This window comes from Pseudoliparis swirei, chromosome 24 (assembly GCF_029220125.1).
Source record: "Pseudoliparis swirei isolate HS2019 ecotype Mariana Trench chromosome 24, NWPU_hadal_v1, whole genome shotgun sequence".
In the NCBI taxonomy this organism is placed as follows: Eukaryota; Metazoa; Chordata; class Actinopteri; order Perciformes; family Liparidae; genus Pseudoliparis; species Pseudoliparis swirei.
In genome coordinates, this window is record NC_079411.1 from 21,905,289 (window position 1) to 21,924,702 (window position 19,414).

A 19,414-nucleotide genomic window follows, 5' to 3' on the forward strand; every position below is an offset into this window, starting at 1 on the left:
TTTGATTTTGTTTTGCTGTTATAAATCTTTTTTTTTACTTGGTCTGAGGAAATATTCTAATTTTATGAGATAGGATTTTAGAGTTTTCTTAAGCTGTAAGCCATAATCAGCAATATTAAAAGAATAAAAGGCTTGCAATATTTCAGTTGATTAGTAATGAATCCAGAATGCATGACATTTTTGTTTTTTTAATTGCATTACAGAAAATAAAGAACTTTATCACAATATTCTAATTTTCTGAGACAGTCCTGTATATACTGTATATGTATATATCTATATATATATATAATTACATTATTTGCACAATTTCTTCTTGTTTATTCATTTATTTGTTTATTTATTTCATAATGTCTATACTTTTTGATAACTCTTTGAGGCTCCATAGATAAGAATCCTTCCTGTGCATGAATAGAAGTCTCTTGGGGAACCAGAGAGGAAGAATCTTCTCACACAATAACTGGTTAATCGTCTCCATCAATCCACTGAAAAACTATCTACATTTTTTTAAAGGCTGACAAAAGAATTGGACGAAAAGATGAATGAGTGTGTTGAGAGATATTTGTATATCTCGCCCCACCCCCCCACCCCCCTATAAACTCTGAGCTGTGTAATGTGATAAGTGCCACCCGACTCTCTTACATTGGTCCTGATCTGTGCTCTCTGGGAAACCTTTGGGATGGGGATGGGGGGGGCTGTAATGTGTCTGCATCCCCCGACTCCACGCCCCAACCACATGTACACATCCCTCTCACACTCATGTGAACATCATGGCCCAACCCCAAATAACTTCCACTCATGGTGGGACAGACCGGCAGCCACCCGCCCCACGGCACGGTGACAGAGAGAGAGCCTGAGAAGATGGTCTGTGGTCACATGGATTCACGACTGTGATTGTCGTGCAGCAGCAGATACAACACGAACATGGATTATTGATCCAAGAAGAGAGTCTAGACCGGACCATTTCAGCTAAGGGGTTGGACTGGACCATGTAGCAGCTGTTCCCTCGACCCACTGGATAGACATCCTGGACTCACAGGATCCGCACGTCCTTTGAAATAGAGGAGAGAACGTGACGGTTGATGAGTCAGAGTGTTCGAGGTGAGTGTGAGTGACAGCCTGGCCGGCTGGAGCCCTCACAGAAGACCTCGAAGAGAGACCCCCCCCCCCCTCATACTCCGACTCACCAACACAGAAATAGAGTTTCAAAAAGACCCCATCGAGTCAGAGAGAGAGAGAGGGGAGTTCAGGGATGGCGGCAGAATAACGCCCCCCCCCCCCCCTGATCCCACCAGATCACAAGAGCAGCTTTGAGGCTCCTCGTGTTCATCGAGGATGCTGGAATGAGGAAGACTTCTCTGGTGGTCACAATCACATCTTTTGGACTCTCCTTGCCTCTTGTTTTTGCCAGACTGGACTTTGGACTTTGAACTCGTCTTCCTCAGGTTCCTTTGAAGAACTCACTGGACACAATTAATTTCGTCTTCGACACTCACCGAGTTATGGATTCTCACGGTGGTCCGTACCTCAACATCAGGGCCCTCTGCTCGCCGCTGGGCGCCGCCCGCCTTTGCCAGTTGGCCACGGGCTGTGCGGTGATCGCCATGGTGACCCACAATGCCGGCTTCAGCGGCTCGCACGGCGTGTTCTGCATGGCGGCGTGGTGCTTCTGCTTCGCCATGACGGTCGTGGTGTTTTTCCTGGACGCCACTCGTCTCCACAGCTGCCTCCCCGTCTCCTGGGACAACCTCACCGTCACGTGCGCCGCCTTCGCGACGCTCATGTAAGTCACGGGGTCGATGCGTGGTCGGTGCCTTCGCTCGTGACTGGGCACTGTCGAAAAGTTTGAAAATATTTTTTAAAACGTAACATTTAGACATAATTTATACGTTTATTTACATGTTAAACTGAACCGTGTCGTTAGCGGCAGCCAGGCCTCCGATGCCCGTTGATCACCACACAGCTAACAGCTAGCGGGTAAACGTAGCGGCTAACGGGACAAAGAGCTGAATGAACAGACTCCATCAGAAGCTCCTGCTGCTCCATGTCAGATGAAGTGTGAATAAAACATATTGATTATCTATAAACGGGGATAATGTGTTAGTTTTATGTTTCGGCCAAATAAATAAATTATACAGATTTAATAAAAACACAAATTTAAGATCCGCTTATAAACTCTGTCAGACCGTATCTCATGGTCTATGTTTGCCCTTCTTCTTCTTCTTTCACTTCTTCTTCTTTCACTTCTTCTTCTTTCACTTCTTCCTTCCTCCTCTTGTCTTCTTCCTCTCTTCTTTTTCTTCTTCTTCATCTTCCTCCTCTTCTTCTTCCCTCCTCCTCTTCTTCACTTCTTCTTCTTCCCACATCCTCTTCTTCACTTATTCTTCCTCTTCCTCCTGTTACCTTCTTCCCTCCTCTTCTTCCCCTTCTTCTTCTTACTCCTCTTCTTCCTCCTCCCCTTTTATTCATCCTCTTCTTCCTCCTCCTCTTATCTTCTTCAGGTATGTGACAGCCTCCGTGGTCTACCCGCTCTTCTTCGTCCAATCAGAGTGCCCCTACGCCGGCTGCGCCGTCAGAAACTTCCGCATCGCGGTGACGGCGTGCTCCATCCTGGGCGCTCTGGCCTACGGGGCCGAGGTGGCCCTGTGCCGGGCCAGGCCGGGCCAGGCGGTGGTGGGCTACATGGCCACCGTGTCCGGCCTCCTGAAGGTCGTCCAGGGCTTCGTGGCCTGCATCATCTTCGGAGCGCTGGCCAACGGGAGCGAGTATTCCCGTTACGCCGCCACCATCTACTGCGTGGTCGTCTACGCCTTCTGCTTCGCTCTGACCGCCGTGGTGGTCGTGATGACCGTGTGCGGGCGGACGAAGGCCGTGCGCTGCTTGCCCTTCGACCGCTTCGTGGTGGTGTGCACCCTCCTGGAGGTGCTGCTCTACCTGAGCGTCTCGGTGGTGTGGCCGGTGTTCTGCTTCGACGCAAAGTACGGCTCTCCGTGGCGGCCGTCGTCGTGCCCTCAGGGTCGGTGTCCGTGGGACAGCAAGCTGGTGGTGGCCGTGTTCTCCTTCGTCAACTTCGCGCTGTACGTGGCCGACCTGGTTTACTCTCAGAGGATACGGTTCGGCTCCTCGCGTAACCCACGAGTGTAGCGCCACCAGGAAGCCCGTGCAACGATCATATCGGGGGGGACACGTTTAAGCTATTCATCGGCTTCCATGTGTCACGGGGGGATTAGGGTGGACCCAAATGCACGACTCAGGAGACAGATAATGCAAATAAAGATCCTTTACTGAGAGCGTCGTCAGGAACGGGACAGACAGAATAATCAAACACACTGTGGAACGCTCGAGGGCTTGGTCGGAAAAACACAAGACAATCTGGCAGAGGACAAGGGCAAGTGAGGGAACCTAAGTAGACAGGGACTAACCAGGGAATGGGCAACAGGTGAGATGGGCATGAAGACCAGGTGAAGGTAATGAGGGACTAACGAGGGAGTGATCAGAGGCAGGTGAAGGGAGTTGGACTGACGAGATGGGAAGCAGGATCTGGAATGACGTGATAGTTAGTGAGACAGGATGAAAACAAGTAATATAAAAAGGAAGGTGTGGAGCTAAACTGTACACCATGTTGATTTTAGGGGGGAGGATTGAATCAAAAATCCCGTCCCTGGACATCACCGGTCGAACTCGGATGGCACCCGGATACCTCGACTTCGACGTGAAACTATTTCTGGAATGTGAACGAGGAATGTTTGAACGCCACGTTCCCGTGTGCCTCGCCCCTCTGAGGTGACGCCCTATCTCTTTAACTCACCCACGCAGACAAGTCCCACTGGTATGTCCTACCAAGTCCTCACAAACCAAGATACTCCCACTATTCTTGACCAGTGGCATAACACACACACACACACACACACACACACACACACACACACACATAATACACAAGGTCTCGAGTATAAATAGTAAATCTAGCATTGGCATCCGTGGCATCCCTGGCATCTGCGAAGCCCTCACCGAAGGTCTAAGGACATTACCCTGGCTGCCAAAAATAAATATGAGCTGTCTGCACTCCTGAAGCAGTGACACAGCATTTATTCCAGGCTGCTTCGTCGAGTCCTCTGACAGTCTGCAGTTTGACTGCCATTTAAAAAAAATATTTTTAAACACAGTATTCACAATTGCGCAATCTGTACCTGGTCAGTGTGACCGAGACATGTGCGCACACAGACGATGGAACATGTGACATATGTCAAATGCTTAGAACTTCTTCTTTTTTTTACATTCACACTATCATTTTTTAAATTACATGCACTAGTAGTTATAAATCTGCAGATGATTATTAGAGAGAGCGCTCCGGGAGAGTGAAGTAGTTTAATGTTTAATGCTCAAACACACTATAGGACTACAGGAGATGAATGTGGATCACTGTTGAGTTATTTTGAAGTTGTATTAGTGATGTGTACCTATGTTACGTTGTTTACATTTTTCTTATAGCCCAACCACGATGTCTTTTTTGAAACCTAACTAACTGGTTTTTGCTGCCAAAGGGTTTTTATTTTAATTTGCATCGTTGACCTCGTGTTAACTGGGACCGCGCTGGGCCACGTGTTTTGTTTTGATCATATTATTTTATTTATTTGTATGACATAAAGACTTTCCTTTACCATATGAATGGATGTTATATATTCATATTCAAAATAATGCTTTTCTTTGGGTATATTTATATTAAGCTGATGAGGATCAGCTGGTATAAGAGGAAGGGGGCGGGACCGAGTCTCCGGTTTTATTTCTTTATCTAGAACGGGACATCGGCACAGTGTTTGACCTCTCGTTAGAACTCAAGTTAGACTTATGATTTTGTTAACTTTGATAAAAAAGAAAATAAATCGCAAAACAGCTAAAAGAGAGCGAACGTTAGACTCACAGACACCAGGTGACCAGAAACAGATGCAGAATAAATGCTAATGTTACTTTGTGTCTGCCAGATGTGTAATTATGCTAACAAGTTTGTTATATATGATATAATGCTATATACATGTTGTGTTTACAGCTTTGTTGCACACCCACCATGTGCACACGTTTAATATAATTGTACCTATACAATACTGTAATAATGTAATAACCTGCCAGTGTTATTCGAGTGGCGTAGGACTCCTTGTCTTGTGATCATCTTTAAATGTAATCCTCAAACAATGTTCAGTGTATTCTGCTTGTGTCCAGTAAATTCACATTTTATTTCAGAATAATTCTTGGCTATGCGTCCTATTTTGCTCCTATACCCTTTTCATCACCTTGTCTCGGTCACCTCCACTTGTACCAGTTTTGAGTTAAAGATGTTCAACATACACAAGCATTAATTTGCTTAACGGTGGGAATGTATACCCCAGTATCCCTCATACTTATCTGTGAGTAAAGGAGAAAGAAAGAGAAGCCTTTCTGGCTGCCACCCTCTCTGTCAGCACTTTTATCTTCTTGTTTCGCAAGAATAAAAACATGAAGAAGATGACTAGCTGCCACAACTCATCCTCCTTCTCCTCCTCCTTCTCTCCATCCTTCACTCCTGTCTGCGTTGGTCACTTCATCTCTCTAATCCATGATCAATGCATCCCCCTGTCACAGCTGTGAGTGCTATGGACGTATAATATTGAGTCCTTGGGAAGCCACTGGGCCAGAGCACACGTGAAGAAACCCGTTGATGCTCAGCAGCATCGATCTACGAGCATGGAAGAAAACATTGTGTTAGAGATTTACTTTCATCAGTCATTGTGTCACTTTAAAAAAAAAAGTCAAGTAAATACAAGTGAACAACATGTACAAGAGTACACTGATAAGCACTGTGTTATATGTGGGTTTATGTCAACTGGTATTTTTTTAGCAATTAATGAACGTAATGTATGTTGCTTTGGAAAGCATTATCATCCTCCCGCAGAGTTATTTCTATCTGGACATGACCCTCTAGAGGCAGTTCTCGCCTTGCACTCCGACTGATTTTTCCAAAGATACAACATCAGTGGAATAAGAGTCCAGAGAAAGCTGTTCAGACAGAATCTGTAGCTCCATCCCGGCCCGAGTGTGTGCTCTCTGCTCCTCTGCAGATCCACATTTAGCATCTGTTCCATGTTCGGTATACTCACTTTACAAAACATAGCTGGCTGTCCCCCCCCCCCCACACACACACACACAGCCCAGAGTGTATATGAACTCTTTTGACCGAGATGAGCTGCGGCAGGTGTCCATCATAACGGCCTCTTCCTGATTCCTGAGCCGCGGGGAGGTGGAGGGACGGGGCACTGCTGGCTCGCTGTCGCGACTCATCTCTGCTGGTGCGTGTTGCCGATGTCAACTCCCCAGCTATTGACTCTTGTTTTGACAAATGTTATTGTGTTAACATTGTCGAAGGATACGTCTTCGTCCCACTGGTTTGCACTGATTGGCATATTTTGTGTATTACAAATAGGCCTATGAGATTAAGTAAAAACGGTGTGAGTCCTATGAACTGAATTAAAGACATCCTCTAGATTATGCTATAGAATTTGTGTCTTTCTTTCTAAATTTAAAAAAAGTTTATGATCAGTGTTGGAAAAGAGGTTTTCTCCCCCAGTAAACACACACACAGCTCCCCTTCACATTAATTTCCAGCAGGAGGTCAAAGTACAACCTTTTAGATCTGAGTCACCAGTGAATTGAATCAACAGAAAAAATAGCACAATCAGCAAATATCCTCTTGTGACCTTGTGGCCACAAGTTTGTCCTCTTTAACCTTCTTTATGAACAAATATAATCTCCCTCCATACTAAATACCTGCTGGATTGAGGCTAGAAATACTGAAGAAGACATATTTGGTTCCCCGTGTGTTCTTTTGGGAATTTCACTGTGATTTGTCTGAGATTTCGTGATGAGCTGAGGGAAATCCTTTATTAGTCTTGAGGTTTACATCAAATTGAAAGGCGACATACTCGTACTCATTCCTGTCTCGGACTCATTCGTGTCCCTCATTCTTGACGTATGCACACTTGGGGAATATTTTCTGTCGGTGTGATATTAAATATGCACTTCTGCTCTCACTCAAAGTCAAAGTCAGTTTTATTTGTCAATTTTCCATATGTGCAAACATACAGAAGATCGAAGCGCTTTCTCTTGTCCAACATAAAGTGAATTGTGCAACATATAGACAACATAAAAAACAAAAAAATAGTAAAAAACAACATAAATACAGACAAACATAATAGACAACATAAATAACAAAAAAAAGTAGAAACAACATGTAAACACATAGACAACATAAATTGTGCTAGACATGTTCAGACATGAGAGACAGAGAGGACAGAGTGGGAGGGGGACAAAGCTACTTCACTCTCTCTTGCTTTTTTTTTTGTTAACGTTGTTTCACACAAACACAGACACACACACACACACACACACACCTCTGGGCCCTAATCACTTCGAGCAACAAATTGCTGTGAACGCTTCACCTGGATCCACTTGTCACCGCGCTGGAAAAGAAGAAGAAGAAAAAGAAAAAAAACTGTCTTCGTGTTCTGTGGTATTTTTTAATAAATCTCTTGGGCATATGTCAAAACAAGAAGGAGCGAATAAGTGTTGTCACGCCTCAGCGCACATGCCAAGTCTGAGTGATAGATAGTGCAGAAGCAGGCAGTGGGAAATTGACTTTTATGTGTGTGTGTGTGTGTGTTCTGTGTGTGAGTGAGAGAGCTACAGGGATACATCGCTGACATGTACAGCTTGTTTGAGATTAGGTTCAGAGAATAGTTTTGCGGGTAATTATTCTAAAAGCTGAAGCAAGAAGGGGAAGGGTTCACAATGCCGCCGTGCCCCCTCATACACGTCTCCACCTGTGTGTATGCACCTTGCAACATCACAAGGGAAGGAATAATCAGATTGTTCCTTCACACCTTACATTTCTGTTTTACACTGACATCATGTATCCTCTGTTTTAAGGAATTCAAAATACTGACATTTTTAAATTACACTCAAAACATTACATAATTGCACATCCGTACAGTTGGTCACTCACAAGAGGCACTTTTTTATGATTTATAAAAGGCATTAAAAACACAGAATCCTACATTTATCATCATGGAATTAGGCCTGCTTGCCTCCTAAATGCCACGTAATAACCCTGATGACATCCCTCTGACCCTCGTCTCCCATTAGCCGGACCTATTCCCACAGCGCTGTGTCAGCACTAAAGTAAGGTCTGGCTCCACACATTATCTCTCTGCTAAGGGGGGGAAAAATATGCTCTGACTTTTGTATTTCTTTAAAACAAACACAATGACTCTACACAATATATATAGCGCATATAATGGAAGGGCAGGAGAATGTTGGCTGAAATCGATGGCCAATGGCAGGAGAAGATACCCACAGTCCACATCTGGTGAGTCAGATCAGACGACGTTGACATCAGACTTTTGAAGGCTTCTCGCAGAAGACATTATTGTGTTTTCACAGGCATGATACAATCCCTATATTTTATTGGTCATATTACATATTTAACCCATGCTTAGGAGCAGTGGGTTGCTGTCAAGCGCCCGGGGAGCAACCGGGGGTTCAGTGACTTGCTCAAGGACACTCGGACATACAAACTATTGTACTAATCTGTTGATTCAAATTTAAAGGTCCAGGAGTGTAGGATTTAAAAATATGTATGTGCAGAAATGGAATATAATGTCATTGCTGTTCTTTCATTAGTGTATAATCCCCTGAAACTAAGAATAATTGTGTTTTCAGTAGCTTAGAACAAGCCGTTTCTTCCCAGATTTTTGCCCTGTTGCACCGCCATGTTTCTACAGTAGCCCAGAAGGGACAAATACTGTCACTAAAGAGGGCCTTTCATGTTTTCACGTGACCTGAAGGCCACTGTACACACGAGGAGAAGGAGGTGAGGGCTGTTCAGTTGGCTGCATTCAGCACAACTTAATGACACTAAATCCTTCAAACTGAACCGTTACGATTTGAACTCAGTGGTTTGCCTCTTTAAAATAAACTGCCATCAGGAAGAAGATTCAAGACTATTAAACCCGGACTAACAGGGTGAGGAACAGCTTTTTTCCCCTGAGTGGTTTCCTCCATCACCTCCACACCAAGCACCCCACCCAGCTAGCACCGGACAATGCTGCGGGGGGACCAACAATACACAATTACACAACCCTTGTTTACTTTTAAGCCATTGATGCCTGTGTTTTATGTTTTATTCATTCTTATTTATTTTAATTCATTTTAATTGTGTTGTTTTAAATATCCTGTCTTAATGTTTTTATATATGTTTTACCTGTTGCTGCTGTACTAAACTGATGAGTCACCAACTTAATTTCGTTATATGTTTTTACAATGATAAAAACTTCCTTACCTTACCTTACAACAGAATCAAGTGATTTAGTATCCATCCATCTAAATGACAACATGAGGATGTGGATGAAACAACCGTCACACCATCGTAACAGAGCATATCGTTGGACAGTTAAAACTATTTGAACTAGTCATCTCAGTAATCTGAAGTACCTTGCGATGACCCTCGTCTAAAATTAATGACTATTTCCCTGCGTTTGGGTGTAGAGAATAAACTGATGAAATGATATCACTCTGCCCAGCTGACTGAAGAAGACGAGTAGTTTAACAGCTGGTGCTGCTGGAAGGCCATGCATTCTGCTTTATATATAGACGGGAGCATGTGCCATCCCTCCGCCTGCATTCCTGTCCAACAGCACCATGGGAAAGTAAATGGAATGAGTTCCCTCGAATGAGGAATACGGCACCTCCTGTGGAGTATAAATTTAGTCTGGCATGGCATGAGGAACACGGAGAGAAAGATACAGGCAGATAGACAAGAGGGTTAGTCCTATTAAAATGTGCACTGGAGAGATTTTAGCATCAAACTGACAGTTACAAGCAAGGTTCATGGCTTATTCTGAGAATATGCATTTGGTGAACTACCAAAGGAGAGGCAGCCAAGCTGTGTTTGAGATCCGGGGCTCATTAGTGGTCCGATTCTGCTTTATTTCAGATTCTGTCAAATCCAAGGGGAGAGGAAGAAGCACTGGCCAACAGTCTCGTGTTAGAATAACAATCCTTCATTCAGATTCAGGTCCCTCAGATATCACGAGGCATTTCTAGTCCCTGAAGTGTTTTGGTGAGTCATCTTCACATCTCAGTGGATTTCTATAGTCAAAATAATGAACCCCGAACATATGACGGAGTATTTCAAGGAGTTGTCATGTAAAAAAGGAGATGTCCTGTAGAAATGTGCAATAATTTTTTGTGTAAAAACACCTATAGTGTATATGAATGTCATCCGAAGAAATCTTGAGTATTTGACTATTTTAATGGGGTAATATTCCATAATAACTCAAATAGATTTGGTCAGAAACTAGAGCTGAAATGATTATTCCGTTAATTGACTATTTTGATTACAGATAAATATGTTTTAGATTTTAAAGAATTCTCCGGCTCCAGCATCTGAAACGTCAGGATTTCATATTTTTGTTATGGCATATATAATAGTGTTGTTTGGATTAAACATTCAATTTAATGATGTCGAAATTGGCTCTGGAAATTGGAATGAAGACTTGTTTTTATTATTATCTGATATTTGATATACAAAACAACAATACATTAATGAATGAAATATTCAGCAGACTAATCTATTGTGAAAATTAGCCTTCTTTTAAATATGTACATAGCTGTGAAGTTTCAAAATCATCTCAGGTGTACAACAACGATGTCATCCGATAAAACTCTCTACTGCGGTGTTATCAATGTTGGTTTATTCCAAAACAGGTCAGGGTGGTGGTGATAATTGTTGAATGCTGAGTAAACATGACTCAGGCTGTATTATCTTCTGGTTTGAGTATGGGTGTGTATGTGTGTTTGAACACTGGAGTGGTGAGGCTTGGCCTTTGTAATAGCTGAAAAAAGGGCTTGTTTCACAGAAGTCAGACACATGTATTGTTATCTAAGTACAGAAGGTATATTACAGAATTATCAGATTATAATAAGGGAAGTCTATCTGTGTTGAATCAGTCATACACCGTCTTTATAGAAACTGTCCTGTACGCCTATAATAACCTTCACGTTCCCTGGCGGCGGCCCCAGACCGACTGACGCAACTGGGCGCGAATGACTTCAAACCCCGCCCACAATCCGTGGTGTCCTTCCTCATTGGTCAGGAGGTGAGCGCGGGTCTGTCGTGATTGGTCCGTGTCGCTCTCAGTTACAGCCGTGGCGCACATGGAGAGTTGAGGAAAGAGGAAGCCACGTTGACACAATAAGTAGTGTTTGGTTTATTTCCTGTTTCTTCTCTCACTCCGTCGCGGAACCGAACCGCCACGTCCTCAACGTACACCTGACGACAGTTGGAACATTTAGGGAAAGGTAACTATCACCGCGTTCAGTGCGCGTGCCGTGTTTCTCATTAATTTCGGGTGATGACGCCGAGCTAACGGAGCTCGTAGTCAAGGACAGGCTGCTAGCTACAACATGCTAGCATCGACCACCAGCATCAGCTGGAGAGCCGGTGTTATGACTGGATACAGTAGCGGCTGGTTCGCCAACTGTAAGCGTTGTTAAAAGGCAAAGTCGACCGTGAAACAGGGTTTTACACTGTCGTGAAGTTAGAACAGCAACGTTGCAAACCCAGCTGTCAATCAAAACATCAAGAAGATGTGACCAGATTACTCTTTATGTAGCTAGTTGATCAATGTATTATAGCTTTTTTTATGCTTATTACATGTATTTGAATGTAGAGTAGTTTACATGCGCAGTTGTAATTCAGTACATGAACCCATAGCACAGTAAAATCACCTATGGGTGCTGACAAGTTTCAGAAGAGGGGTTTCATCATATGCTGTCTGGGGACCAGCTCCAGGGTTTCCTCCTCTAGCCTGTTTGTGCTTTGCAGTAAGGCATGTTGTATATATATGTATTTATATATGTATATATATGTATATATGTATGCATATATGTATATATATGTGTATGTATATGTGTGTATATATGTATATATATATATGTATGTATATCTATATATGTGTGTGTATATATATATAATGGTGTTTTGAGGGTTTCTTTATAGATTTGGTACATTGAAATGCATGACGGTTGTTTTTACAGGTCAAAGACGCCACAGCATCAGACAGGATGAGTGTTGGATTCATTGGAGCGGGCCAGCTGACTCACGCACTGGTGAAAGGGTTCACTGCTGCAGGTGAGGCCACTTTATTGTGCAACATTTGCCTTGTACCTCGTCACGTATTTCAACTTACTTTGGGTTATATAAGTGGAAATTCGCTGCTGTTACAGCGACACCTAAACTATACACATCCCCATTTGTACTGAAATAAAGAGTTGCACATCTAGATTAATGTCTGTTTGCACAGCTATGCACACATCGTGCATATGGTGTGAGTATTGGATTTTATTAAATGTTAATGTCTTTTTTAAAGTCCTTTCCTGCATTTCATTTGATGTATATATTCACGTTAGATTGCACTTTCTCTGTTTCCTGTATTTTTTTATTGTTTCTTCTGCTGATGCAACATGATCATTTGACCTATTCAGTCATCATTTCCTCACTGTTCCTCATGTCTCCCTCCCCAGGTGTGATTGCTACACATAGGATTACAGCCAGTTCCCCAGACACAGAGCTGCCCACAGTGTCAGCGCTGAGGGTGAGAAGAAACATTTCTGCTTTGTTGTGCGATGTCCGGAAATAGGAGTTGAACTGGAAGCATTGGTGCGAGCGAGGGCTTGTCCAATGGCTTACAATGTGTGCATGTTGTTGTAATAACACCTCCCCCCCATACCTCTTAACCTCTCCCCTCTCTTTTCACCTTTTGCTGTTTTCTTTTTCTTCTTCTACAGAAAATGGGGGTGAACCTGACGACGAGCAACAAAGAGACGGTCAGCAAAAGCGACGTGCTCTTCCTGGCTGTGAAGCCCCACATCATCCCCTTTGTTCTGGATGAGATTGGGCCCGACATCGAGGACCGCCACCTCATCGTCTCCTGTGCCGCAGGTGTCACCATCAGCTCCATAGAGAAGGTCAGCCTCGGATACTATCTCTCTCTCTCGCGCTGTAAAGCCTTGGTTGTTCTCCCAAACAGACGCGTATATGGACAACGGCGGACTCCACAGACTTATTGCAGACCTATTGATCTGCGGAAGTTTCACCAGCTCTAGCTTTGAACACGGTGTAAAGATATTCAAACCGCTTTTATATGCAGGCAAATGTCAACCAGACCAATTACACATGTAAGAGCCAAATGCATAATTTCATTTGTTATAATAATTTAGTTTTAAAAGATTTAAAAAGGTAACTGAATATAAATCCTTTTCATTATGATTTGAAAGAATGTTTAGTTTAACATATATCATTTAGTATTGTATTTAAAAGTTGAATAACTCGTCAGAATGCAGGCTCCCAATCAGATGACGTCACGTCATTATAACACCTGCGTGTTGGACTGTCAGGGCTGATTTGAGTTCAAAGATGTTAGAAGCAACATAGTTTTTTTGACCGTGTGACCATGTATTCTACGTTTTGTTTAGTCAACATTTTGTATGAAAGAAGTACTGTCTCACTCGCGTTTCAATTAATAGCTTTTAAGATTGAACTCAAAAGGGTGGTACAGAAGAGCCAGAGCTAAACGGAGTGCCACTACAACACATTTTACATCTTTTCCCCTCCTACTGAAGTTTAAACTCCTTCATGTTTCCGGCCGTGGCTTGGAAGTAAATTGCGCTTGCCTGTCAGACACTTGTGCATGTTAGTACATTCATATACAAACACTTGTAGACTCCACAGTTGCTAATGGAGGCTACTTTTTAATATGCCGAATGTGTCATGTCAAATGCCGGTTCAGCCAGTTTACATGCAGTCAAACTTGTACTCTAGACCGGTGTTGTGTTGAATACCGTGATCACTTTCTGTGTGTTTAAAAAAATAAAATAAAAAGAAGTCCTCCCCATCTCAAATAAGTTTTATCGAGCTGTTTGGGCTTGCTTCCAACAAGTTAAAGAACCTTGTTTTACATCCCGCCTCTTCTATACACCTGTCCTGTGTTTCCGTTTACAGAAGCTGCTTCAGTACCGACTAGCTCCTAAAGTCATGAGGTGTATGACAAATACCCCAGTGGTGGTGAGAGAGGGAGCTACCGTGTATGCGACTGGCACATATGCTCAGGTAAAGTGTATTGTAGATACAAGAGTCAAATTAAAAGGGTGTCAGTTTTTGCGTTGCATCTCAGATAAAAGTTTCAAAGTTTGAACATGACCTTTTGCTTTGACTAATTTCTCTGCATTACTCCCAACATGTTGTCTTCCTTCTTTTAGCTGGAGGACAGCCAATTGCTGGAGCAGCTGATGTCCAGTGTAGGTTTCTGTACGGAGGTGGAGGAGGACCTCATTGATGCCGTCACTGGGCTGAGCGGCAGTGGACCGGCCTACGTAAGTAACTTCAGAGCTGTGCGTGTGTCGAAAAAAAGGTTGTAGGGGAGGAGGGATGCATAAAACCAGAATCATCCTAGAAGATACCCATTAGTTTTCTGTGTAATCCTTTTAATCCTACTTGATAAGATATGTTTTTGCACTCTGTTTTACAGGGACTTATTTTGATTGATATTATTGTTAATTGTGTAAATCACAAAAACAGATGATTAAAGTGATGCCAGTGTTGACAAAGTCAAAAACATCATAAGATATTAAGAAAATGTAGCAAATCGTCATAGCTGTGAGTAGTATAGGATTGATTTTTTTTACTTGATAGATTACTTACATTTCTGTGTTAATTGACAAGTTATTTTGGCTGTAGGCACTGTTGTTCTGTGGCTGGTAATATATTTACATGTTTAAAAAGCAGTGGCAGGGAGAAAAGGTCAACATCTGATTTATTTTTTGTACATCACAATACTTATAGTTCTAATGTATGTCTCCATCAGAAAACATATTACATACAACATAGCCCAGCTGTGGCAATGTCTTGTATTTCCTTTAACCCTTGTGTTGCCTTCGGGTCATTTTGACCCGATTCAATGTTTAATGTTTAAACTTGGAAAACAATATTAATTCTAATAATTTTCTTTTTAATAGCTGGGGATAAAGGTAACAGGGGTCATATTGACCGTCAAATTGACCCTTAATTAATTGCATCATAAAAACGCTTGTGTAATGGTGTGTAGTGGAATTGTTAAAGGAAATGAAGAATAATTGTGTCTGTGGGTTTTATGTGCTGTCTGCATTGAGATTGAAACGGGTAATTTAACTTTTTAGGCGTGAAAGTGTGTCATAACCTTTAATTATTAAAGGTCGGTGTAAAAGTGTATACTATGTGGAATGTACCGGAGGCTAAATAATAAGGAAGAAGCATAGAAATCTGGACAAAGCACTCATCTGTTGATTCAAATAGTTAGTTTATAATATGATGTCTGTACATTAGTTAAAGATGTGACGGCGTTGCTGCCTCCAGGGACACTTACAACTCTCTGTGTTTATTACAGGCGTTCACAGCACTGGATGCTCTTGCTGACGGAGGAGTGAAGATGGGTCTGCCCAGAAGACTGGCGCTCAGACTTGGAGCTCAGGCCCTATTGGTCAGTTGTGTTGTGTGTGTGTTTTTGTGCGCACATGTGCGCTTTTTGGGTCTTTTTCACTTCGCCTATTCTCAATATTTAGTCTCCTTGATCTACTGGTCGGATGTGTATTTGGAGGCAGAAAACACATCGGTATTGCCATCGGTGTGAATGCTAATAGTCCTGATGATCACAAATGGCACCTAGTTCCTAGTAGCTCCTAACATCAGTGCACGAATGACATATCGTGTAAAAGCACTTTGAGGAAGACTAGAATAGTGCTCTACAAGTCTGTTTACCATAACTTCATTCACTAAAAATAATGAAACTATAATGAAAATATAAAACACATTGGTTATAGCGGAAATGTCTAAATGTTATAGTTTTCAACCTGATTAATAAACAAAAATATTGCTTTACGGTGCAATGTGTCAGATGTGGCGCCATCCAGTGGTGAGGTTTCAGATTGCAACCAACTGAAACTTCTCCCAACGTACCAAATAAAGAACATCGGTGAAGGCTACTGTAGAAACATGGTGGCGGGTCACATGTGATATAAACTCGTTCTAAGCTAAAAACAAAGATTCATAAGTCAGGTGTTATCGACGAAAGAAAACAAATGACATTATGACGTAGTAACATTATAACCCATTTTTGCCAAAAGATCTTAGATGCTGCACAATGTCCCTTTTTAAGATGACTGGAAGAAATATTCACTTCAAACCGTTTATCAATCATAGCAGCAACAGCTTCATATTTCTGCTCCGTGTGTTCAGCTTCTTTCTGCATTTTTATTATTATTATGAGCCATTTCTTTGTTTTTTCCTCTTTTTTTTCTGCAGGGTTCTTTCAGATGATGTAAATGTTAAATACTTTTCTTCTGAGGGTCTCCTCTTGTGTTGTTGCATCGTCATGCTCGCCTATTGTGAGCCAGCAAGCTGCACAAAAGAAAATCTTTCACACAAAATAACTTTGTACATCACGCAACATTTATTTATAATCGTTTCCACACTACAATGCATGTGTGCGCCACACTCATTATAACGAGGACAACAATGTTTCTTTGTATCCATGGCTACGTACAAGTAAACAACACAGTGCCCTTTGCATACAACCCATCGCCCCCTTGCTCTTGTTAAGTTCTTTGTCGTGTTCTTGTCTCTCTTCAGGGAGCAGCGAAGATGGTGCTGGACTCGGAGCAGCACCCAGGCCAGCTGAAGGACAACGTGTGCTCGCCAGGGGGCGCCACCATTCATGCCCTGCACGTCATGGAGAGCGGCGGCTTCCGCAGCCTCCTGATCAACGCAGTGGAGGCTTCGTGCATTCGGACGCGGTGAGACAGTCGCACCTGGTTTCTCAGCTTTCTCTGGCCTGATGCTTTTCTTAGCTCCCAAAATTACTTAAGAACTTGAGTTGTTAAGTTGATTATTTTCATTTATTCATTTTTTTTCAATTGATTGGTCCAAAAAATTAATAGTCTAATGACACTTGTCCATCACAAAATCCTAGAGCCAAAGTATGTGTATATATATATATATATATTTTTTTTATATAAAAAACAAATTATTATAATATCTTTTCTCTATATATTTTTTTAAATAAAAATATTGAAAGCAGAGAAAGCCTTTTCAGCTAAAGAAACCAACTTTTGCTGAATAAATGTTGTTCAGAAATATGGACCATTACTTTTTTTGTCATTAAATCCAACACCAGCCATCTTGGCACAAGATTTTTAAAATGTTTGATTTCTTTTTCTTCTTCTTCTTTTGTCAACACATGCTAAAAAGGAACTAATATAAATAATTCTTACGAAAACAGACATGAATATTAAAGAAGTGTAATTTTCTCTTGACCCTGTTCGTATGGAAGCGATCCACATACTCTGATCTCATAACATAACATTAAAAACTCTGTAGCTGTCTTCAGGTGTTGTAGTTGTTGCACTGAAGGAAACACACACACACACACACACACACACACACACACACATCCCTACATTTGTGCTATTTATCTAAACACTCGGCTTTCTCTTCCTTTCACAGGGAGCTGCAGTCTCTGGCCGACCAGGAGCGCATCTCCCCAGCAGCCATTAAGAAGACGACCCTGGACCAGGTGCTCCAGCAGCCCGGAGTTACAGTCAGCGGGGGGGCGAATGGGAGCAGCAAATCGGGACTCAGCCTGTTTAACAATCGCGGCGGCCCCGGTATCAAGAAAAAGAACTGAGTGCACAGGCTCACACACACACTCACACACACACACACACACACACACACACACACACACACACACACACACACACACACACAGCGGATCTGGTCTGAAATCGCATCCAAATCAATTTACAATAATGCACAATTATTTTTTCAGACTTAAGTTACATGCGGACATCGGACCTGCAGGTGTCACCGCCACATTACCCACAAGCACAGGTGCATTCTTGGTGAGCCTTGTGTTGGGATGCAGGATTACTGTCTACACACAAACGCATACACACTGACGACTCCAGATACACACACTGTGCATTTACAATCTGAGGTGTATCTGTGTTTGGGATCCAGACTACCCAGACCTGGGTAAACTGTAGTGACCCAGTGCGCCCTCATCGGACCCTGGGACACGCCAGGCAGCAGATGGCTGCTGAGACACCATCAAGCTCTTAATGATCGTCTGAAGCCACAATGCAAGTCATCCTCTCTTGTCTATGCTTGTACTTATTTTCTGTTTAACCAACAGTACTTTACTGGTCAAAAAGACTGATTATGGACATTGAACACATTTCTTTTTACTGCTTTTATTTTTGTTTTGATTGTCGTACACGAACACTGGTCTTCATTAATAATATATCTTCCTTGTAGTGTTGCAATGTTGTTTAGAAACGGGGAGAACATTGTGCCTCGATGTTTTTCTCCCTTATGAAATTCATTCCAAGCTTTACAGTGAGGGATGCACCGATCTGACTTTTTCAGTCCCGGTAGCAATACTACCGATACCAATGTTTTAATTAAAAAGCTGAACGCTTCACCGACCAACACATAGATATTATTGTACTGAATTGTTGTTCATCAAAATGATGGTCTCCAATTGACTCATTGTTCCAGATGCCCGATCCAGCTATTTAAGTCAGACAGGTATTCAATGTGCATCTCTATTTTGTTTTCCTTTTATTATTTCCTGTTTCTTAAAGACATCTTTGGTCCATAACCCCAAATCTGAAACTATTATCTTGAATCCCCTCATGTTTTCTAATAGGAAAAAAAACACTTTTTACATTTTCTCTTATAAAGAAATGGAAAGTCGAGACATTCATATACACAGAGAAACACAATTATATGTAGATATATTCATATAGATTATGATGTATCAATATTACGGTAGTCCGTCCTATCTGTATTTTTGTAATGGTACATATTATGAACTGCTTTTTTTCCGTTTTTGGATATCAGCCGTTGCGTTGGTGTGCCAGTCAAAAAGTAAATATTAAACAAACAGAATCCTATGTTTTTGTTCCAAAGCTACTTTATCCTGAATTAAATGAGTCTGGATTGACTCTCGGTACTCGGCTCTGACTCTACTCAGTTGTGTCCTGTTTTTTTTTCTCAGCTCTATTTGATTTGCCCAACTCTGTCGGACATGTTTGTTTATTTGCGGTTTCCCCAAGACTCCGGCTGACCAGGCTCATCAGTGTGTAATTAAGATGCGCCCTGGCCTGCAGATGGCGCCCTATGATCAAATGACCAGATTCTGCGTTTCTAGTCCGATCAAATTACCCTCTCCCCATATCTGCTGGTTGAGATTGATTTTAAATTGACCTTCTCGTGTCGAACCGCCTCACTTAT

At 42.3% G+C, this 19,414-nt stretch overlaps 2 protein-coding genes across 2 annotated transcripts; both read left to right on the plus strand.

Annotated features, from left to right (window-relative positions):
* Window positions 1-1,361: 1,361 nt before the first annotated feature.
* LOC130189957 (myeloid-associated differentiation marker-like protein 2) lies at window positions 1,362-5,234 on the plus strand. The gene is made up of 2 exons (XM_056408995.1): window positions 1,362-1,780; window positions 2,499-5,234. Exons 1-2 carry the CDS (start codon window positions 1,500-1,502, stop codon window positions 3,139-3,141), a joined length of 924 nt encoding a protein of 307 aa, XP_056264970.1. The 5' UTR covers window positions 1,362-1,499; the 3' UTR covers window positions 3,142-5,234.
* Window positions 5,235-11,245: 6,011 nt separating this feature from the next.
* On the plus strand, window positions 11,246-19,149 carry pycr1b (pyrroline-5-carboxylate reductase 1b). The gene is made up of 9 exons (XM_056408994.1): window positions 11,246-11,385; window positions 12,124-12,217; window positions 12,610-12,680; window positions 12,874-13,053; window positions 14,087-14,194; window positions 14,344-14,457; window positions 15,507-15,599; window positions 16,748-16,911; window positions 17,621-19,149. The coding sequence occupies exons 2-9, from the start codon at window positions 12,151-12,153 to the stop codon at window positions 17,799-17,801; spliced, it is 978 nt and encodes a 325-aa protein (XP_056264969.1). The 5' UTR covers window positions 11,246-11,385; window positions 12,124-12,150; the 3' UTR covers window positions 17,802-19,149.
* The last annotated feature ends 265 nt before the right edge of the window (window positions 19,150-19,414 follow it).

Excerpts from the sequence above, each read along its gene's own strand:
- LOC130189957 (XM_056408995.1), top strand. The coding sequence starts at position 1,500 with ATGGATTCTCACGGTGGTCCGTACCTCAACATCAGGGCCCTCTGCTCG. Across the intron at positions 1,781-2,498 it reads GCCGCCTTCGCGACGCTCAT|GTATGTGACAGCCTCCGTGG; the intron begins GTAAGTCACGGG and ends TATCTTCTTCAG.
- pycr1b (XM_056408994.1), top strand. The coding sequence starts at position 12,151 with ATGAGTGTTGGATTCATTGGAGCGGGCCAGCTGACTCACGCACTGGTG. Across the intron at positions 12,681-12,873 it reads CCACAGTGTCAGCGCTGAGG|AAAATGGGGGTGAACCTGAC; the intron begins GTGAGAAGAAAC and ends CTTCTTCTACAG. Across the intron at positions 14,195-14,343 it reads CGACTGGCACATATGCTCAG|CTGGAGGACAGCCAATTGCT; the intron begins GTAAAGTGTATT and ends TCCTTCTTTTAG.